General features: G+C 39.8%; 1 protein-coding gene across 4 annotated transcripts; it reads right to left on the reverse strand.

Annotated features, from left to right (window-relative positions):
* Nucleotides 1–464: 464 nt before the first annotated feature.
* slc25a47a (solute carrier family 25 member 47a) lies at nucleotides 465–5,316 on the reverse strand. Of its 4 annotated transcripts, XM_082506708.1 has the most exons (6): nucleotides 5,098–5,316; nucleotides 4,503–4,546; nucleotides 4,350–4,421; nucleotides 2,364–2,543; nucleotides 1,994–2,258; nucleotides 465–1,710 (listed from the first exon to the last, which is right to left on the reverse strand). In XM_082506708.1, exons 1-6 carry the CDS (start codon nucleotides 5,132–5,134, stop codon nucleotides 1,397–1,399), a joined length of 912 nt encoding a protein of 303 aa, XP_082362834.1. In that variant the 5' UTR covers nucleotides 5,135–5,316; the 3' UTR covers nucleotides 465–1,396. The 4 variants fall into 4 exon arrangements, with proteins under 4 accessions (XP_082362834.1, XP_082362836.1, XP_082362835.1 ...); XM_082506710.1 differs by lacking the exon at nucleotides 4,503–4,546 and having other exon boundaries at nucleotides 4,350–4,440; nucleotides 5,098–5,315; XM_082506709.1 differs by lacking the exons at nucleotides 4,350–4,421; nucleotides 4,503–4,546; nucleotides 5,098–5,316 and adding an exon at nucleotides 3,411–3,826.
* Nucleotides 5,317–6,249: the final 933 nt, after the last annotated feature.

Consider the following 6,249-nt stretch of genomic DNA (forward strand, 5'->3'; position numbering starts at 1 on the left):
TGTCTCCAAAAGTTGATTCTGTTCATCTGGATGTAGCGTTTTCAGTGGGAGAAACGTAACATGAACCATTTATCCACAATCTAATTCAATCAAATTTTTAATACTTATGGTAACTTTACTAATTTGGATAGTTATGTGAATTTGTTTCCTGTTATAACTGACAGTATTTATAGTACATATCTTTAAATATTTATGCATGATTTCTTTGGTTTCATGACATCTAGTCTTGTTAGAGTGTAGTAGTTGGAAAATATCCACTTGTAGAGACTTATCTTTACTTATAGGTGAGAATATATGTCTGTGTTTTTGTTTCCCCCCCAAAAAATAATATATAACTAAATAATTCAGCAACATTTTGAACAGGTAAATAAACCAGAGCGACAGAGCAATAATTGCTTTCGCTTACTTTTAACACTTAATTATGAAATTAATTACTAGCATTAATGAGGAGACTGTCACAACACTTAAAACAAATTTTCTGCAAACTTCCTTTATTATGGAAAGCACATTGAACATTCTCATAATACCTGTACAAACACATTGCTGGAGATACATAATTTGCAACATTCCTAGTGTTTGAAGATCCCTGATTTTTCTGTGCACCCACAAGACCTCAAAATAAAACCATAGCCAGCAGGAGTTAAATTGTGCTGTATTTTCAGAAATGAGAAAGAAATGGGAAAGCAAGAAAAACAGAAATGTATGAGTTAATGTAGATAGGCTCCAATATTATATTATAGATACAGATAACTTGTTTTAAAGATTTAAATAGGACTCATAAAGTCCTATTTGGTGATATGCAGAATGTAATCCTGAGTCTATTTTTAAAGACATTCAATTAATAAATAATTCAGTTCAAAAATGCCTAACAATACACTGATTTATGTTCAGCATATTTAAGTCACATTCTCCACATGTAACATTTTTGGAAACAGCAAAATAAATAAATAAATAAAAATGCACTAACTAAAAACATATACATGGCATGGTTGTGGACAGGTAACATGATTGCTGTAAACTGTGCGTACTGCGGCTCATTTTAAGCTGAAGACTTAAACGGTCTTGAATAAAGTCAAATATACGGTCACTGACAAAAGTCCTTTAATGACTCTGCAGACTGTTTTCTTACTTTTAGGCAGAGCAGAAAAACAAAGGCCAAAATGTGACAAGTTGGTCAGGGAGGCCATCTAGTGGTCACATGGATCATGCCAAAAACTCTTGGTAGCTTGACACTTAAACTTTACACTAAAAATGTATTGTATCACTTACTAATGTATGCATTATATGTAACAGTGCCAATGAAATGATCTTTCTTTTAAAATATTGCAATGCAAAAATGCATAAAGCAGTAGAATGCTATTACATATCAAGCACTCAGCCTTGAGGTTGGCAAATATTACTCTAACCCTAACTGAGGCGGGTCAACGCCTTCACCTCCAGCTTGGAAAAAACCAGTCAGAACCTCATATGTAAAAAACACCACCATGTTTACAGGGAATGCACGCAGCAAATTGATGCCTAGGCTCCTGAAGAAAACCCCAGTTCCCTCCACTCTTGCAGTCTCAGCTATGCAGTGGAAAAAGCCCTTATATTTCTTTATCTCCCTTGCTCCATCCATCTGAAGGCGCGCTTTGATGACGTCCATGGGTGTTCCTATAGTCCAACCGGCCATTCCTGCTATTCCTCCAGCCAGCATCACAACATACCAATCTAGAGGAAACATTACACAACTTTTATCATCGGGTAAATGCTAGTTAGGCTCCTCATATGAGCAGGTTAACATTTTCTACAGGGATTTGAATTAGTTTCAGGTGTGGAGCCACATTTAAAGCAGGTATTTTATAGAATTATATATAGCAAATTATAGAAATCGTTCTTGTACAATTCACCACACAACTGCTGGTTGTGTTGATACAGCTGACACAGATGAGTATTGAAGAAGATTTGCACATACTTAAAACAATAGCAGGCTTTCGCCCCCTGCTTCACTTACCTAACTTTTTCTTATTGCCACCTGCAAACCATTCACAGATAGTTGCATATGTCAAAAAGTAAGTGGCATATGATGGCCCATCTCTTAACATGATAGGAAGAGCTCCTCTGTAGAGCCCCATGAGTCCCTCCTGCTTGACGATGGTTAGCAGGCAGTGAACTGGACCGTGGTACTTTAGCGTGGGCGTCTTGGTTAATGCTCGCCTGGACTCTGTCTGACACTGCAGACGTACTTTCACGATGTCACCTGGAGACATCACTGATACCTGTTGGTCGGCATATCACAAGAGCTTCAGCAAAAAAAATGTTGCATGTTAGCATTGATGTAAACAATCTGTACAACTGCAAAACGTTATTGAAATCTCCATTACCTGAGCTACACCGCTGGCCATTCCAGACAGGAAGACTTCCAGTTTGGTGTTTGGACCACAACAAGCTCCTCGTGCCTGGCTCAGACACTGCAAGCAGTTCCGGTATGTGCCAAACACCACCGAGGACGTCATAGAGACTGTGGCAATGGGTAAGGACATGCCTTTGAAGAAGCCATGCACCTGATGAGATTAGAGAATAAAAAGAGAAACCACTGATCACGTAACTCCAAACGCTCAAACGCTAACACAGAAAACTAATGCTGAATTACACACAGCAACACATTTTCAAAACATTTATCACTCTATAGCATCGCCTCTTCTTTCCCACAGGGTTACGTCACCTCTTCTGAATTCAAAATGGCTTAATAATAATATAGCTGTATGTGGTGAGTATATTTAAGCTACATTCTCCAGATGCAACGTTTTTGGAAACAGAAAATGGAAATGACTAAGCAGTTGTAGTTTTGAAAGCTAAACGTACATTTTCAATCTTGAACGATCTAAGATTACAGCTGGTAAACAATTAACATCAAGAGGCAATTCAATTTAAAATCATCAATTAACCTAACCCCACTAACTAAGTTTGCACTGTTGGAGGAAGATTACCTGGAGAGAACCCACACGAACACAGGAGAACATGCAAACTCCACACACAAAAGCCCTGGCTAGATGGTGGAGTCTAATATACTCACCACATACAGCTATATTATTATTAAGCCATTTTGAATTGAGAAGAGGTGACGTAACCCCGTGGGAAAGAAGAGGCGATGCTACAGAGTAATAAACGTTTTGAAAATGGGTCGCCTACTGACCCAACAGATCCACAGAGGATGCCATCGCCCACGTCCTGCACACCACACTCAGCCACGTGGACAAGAAACAGGGTAACTATGTGAGAATGCTGTTTGTTGATTACAGTTCAGCGTTTAACACAATAGTGCCCTGCAGACTGTTCACAAAGCTCAGGGATCTGGGACTCAACAGCCGTCTGTGTGCATGGGTGTTGGACTTCCTCACTGGCAGAACTCAGGTGGAGAGGGTGCAGACCTTCAAGTATCTTGGTGTCCACATCTCCTCAGACCTGACATGGGCTGCCCACATTCAGGTCCAGACCAAAAAGGCTAGGCAGCGCCTGTATCACCTACGACAACTGAGGAAGTTCAGGGTCTCTCTAAAGATCCTCAGGATTTTCTATACAGGCGCTGTGGAGAGCATCCTCACACAGAACATGACATCGTGGTTTGGGAACAGCTGTGTGAAGGACCAAAAAGCTCTCCAGAGAGTGATCCGTACAGCAGAACGCTGCTGCAGGATTGCTCTCCCCCCGCTTCAGGACACCTACACCAGGAGATGCCGGACTAGAGCAGCGCAGATACTGAAGGACCCGTCCCATCCTGGCAACAAACTGTTCCAACTTCTGCAATCTGGTAGAAGGTTCCGCATCTTCCGGGCAAGGACAGAGAGACTCAAGAGGAGCCTCTATCCCCTATATATATATATATATATATATATATGTATATATGTATATATATATATATATATATATATAGTACTTCCTCTACCACCACCCCCCCCATTTTTGCACATGTCGAGGAGCGTGTCAGGTTACATTTCACTGTGTGTTATACTTGTATAACTATGCATGTGACAAATAAAGAACCTTGAACCTTGGAGTCAAACTCAGGACCTTCTTGGTGTGAGGCAACAGTGCTAACCACTGCGCTCCCAAGCTGCCCGTATTTGATACATTTTATATGTTGTTTAAATGATCTGAAAACTATAGTGTTCCATTTTCACCAACACTGGAGCTGTAGCTGTGCACACTTAATGTAACAAACTGATCTGTCACATGTGCTGCTTTTCCACAATTCTATTAGCTGAGCTGGTCCGCCTGAATCCCTGGATTTTGTCACATTAGCTTGAATTAGATCACACACCCACACCTTTACTGGGCATTTATGGTTAGGCTATAGAAGTTCCACTTACCCCTTCTTTTGAAAATGTCTCCACTACACACTGATATACACCTGTGAACTGCTTCTGTGTTTGTATTCGAACCTAGAGAGATTGAGAATATCTAGTAAAAAAAGCAAAAACAAATTATGTATGTTGTATTGCTTTGAGACATATTCGCCGTACCTTCACAGTGTCCAGAGGGTAGCCCACTGCAACTCCACATGCCCCTGTTTGTTTACAAGAAAATAGTGCAAGTACATAGCACACACATAGATGTTTGAGGTTATAAGTTTTAACTGCTACACTTAAAAATGGGGGACGGTGACAGCAAGGTCAGAAATGAGAAGTTACTGATCTGATGTTTTGTGTAATTTAAAAAAGTAACCTTGACAGGCTTTTCAGGGTAAACATTTTCTGTCATAGGTGGCAATCAAACTGCTAGACATGGAAAGTTTAAAGTTGTTGTGGATAATGATGATAATGATAATGCCAGGTTATATCTTTTTTTTTTTTTTAATTGTCTAGTTAACATATCAGTATTAAGATCGTAACATTTACCAGGACAGAAGACGGTTTAGCTAGTGAGGACAGGACTCATTTATTTTAACAATTTACGGCAAAACATAGCGATCAAAGCATCATATGCGTTAGCATTAATCTAATATGCTGTTATTATAGAGGGTGTCCAAATTCATATCATGCTAGCTCATTAGCAAATTCCTCAGCTAACGTTAGCTTACATTCATTTATAAAATGATAGATTAATGTAAACCGGCACCTGCAAATGATCCAGACACGAAATCAGCCAAATGCATCCTGTCATCATTTGGTGACTGACCGACAAATATATGCCATATGCGAGCCCATTCTTCCTCTTGAATGCGCTAACTTTGACTGTCGCTCTGTTACGTCAATTTGTGTAACAGTGAAACGTCACCGCCGATGCCGACGAGGGAAAACGTTTTTTCCGACTTTACCTGAACCTAGCCAAAATGACCAAACTCAGCTTAGCGACACTGTTCGATAAATTTATAAATGCCAAAAAGAGTCATGTGAACTTAATAAACCCAGTTCACTTTTATGTAGGACACTGTCCATGTATTATATATAAAATTGTGTGCGTGTGTGTCTGTGTGTGTGTGTGTGTGTGTACAGCTAGTTCAATAACTATTTAACTCCACACATGCAAGCAAATCAAAGCATAGACGTTCACGTTTTATGTAATAAGGAGAAATGATACAGGGAAAAAGTATTAAACGTATGAAGAAAGGGGGGTGCAAAAAGGCATGGAAAGTCTTGCCACTAGCTGAAATCTATCAGTAATTATGAAGCAACCCTGCCAGTTAGTGCAAATTGGTTCATGCCCAACTGATGGCTATTAAAAAGGCCTCTCATTACCAAGGTGTCACACAAGAAACATTTTGTGATGGGTAAAATGAATGAGCCCTCTCAAGACCTTTGCAACTTTATTGTTGCAAAATATACTGATGGCACTGGATATAGAAGAATTTCTAAACTACTGAAGGTTTACATGAGCACTGTTGAGTTCTAATAATGGTCATAATCTGGAATCTGTGATGTACATATTGAAGTAATGAACCGGTATTGAACCACTTCATCAGCTGTATTGAAAATAGGTTCATTCATGCAACAAGAGGGAAAAACACACTGGACAAAGCCTACAGCAACATCCAAAAAAGTTATAGAGCAACCACATCGAGGTTTGTCAGACCACGTGTCCATGCTGCTGATCCCTGCATACACTCCCGTCAGGAGGAGAGCCCCCCTTAACCACAAAGACTTTGTAAACCTGTCCAGAAAGTTCATCACATTAGCTGCAGGACTGTTGTCTGTTGAACACCAGGACCTCAAGGAGCATACTACATCAGTGCTCTGCTACATAATCTTCAGTGTTGACAGTGTCACTATG

Source organism: Aulonocara stuartgranti (genome assembly GCF_965226115.1).
Source record: "Aulonocara stuartgranti genome assembly, chromosome: 15".
Taxonomy (NCBI): Eukaryota; Metazoa; Chordata; class Actinopteri; order Cichliformes; family Cichlidae; genus Aulonocara; species Aulonocara stuartgranti.

What these genes read in the sequence shown, in the direction of transcription:
- slc25a47a (XM_082506708.1), bottom strand. Translation starts at nt 5,134, where the DNA reads ATGCATTTGGCTGATTTCGTGTCTGGATCATTTGCAG. An exon ending in AGACATTTTCAAAAGAAGGG is followed by an intron (nt 2,544 to 4,349) that starts GTAAGTGGAACT and finishes TAATCTCATCAG; the next exon opens with GTGCATGGCTTCTTCAAAGG. An exon ending in TGGCAATAAGAAAAAGTTAG is followed by an intron (nt 1,711 to 1,993) that starts GTAAGTGAAGCA and finishes TGTTTCCTCTAG; the next exon opens with ATTGGTATGTTGTGATGCTG.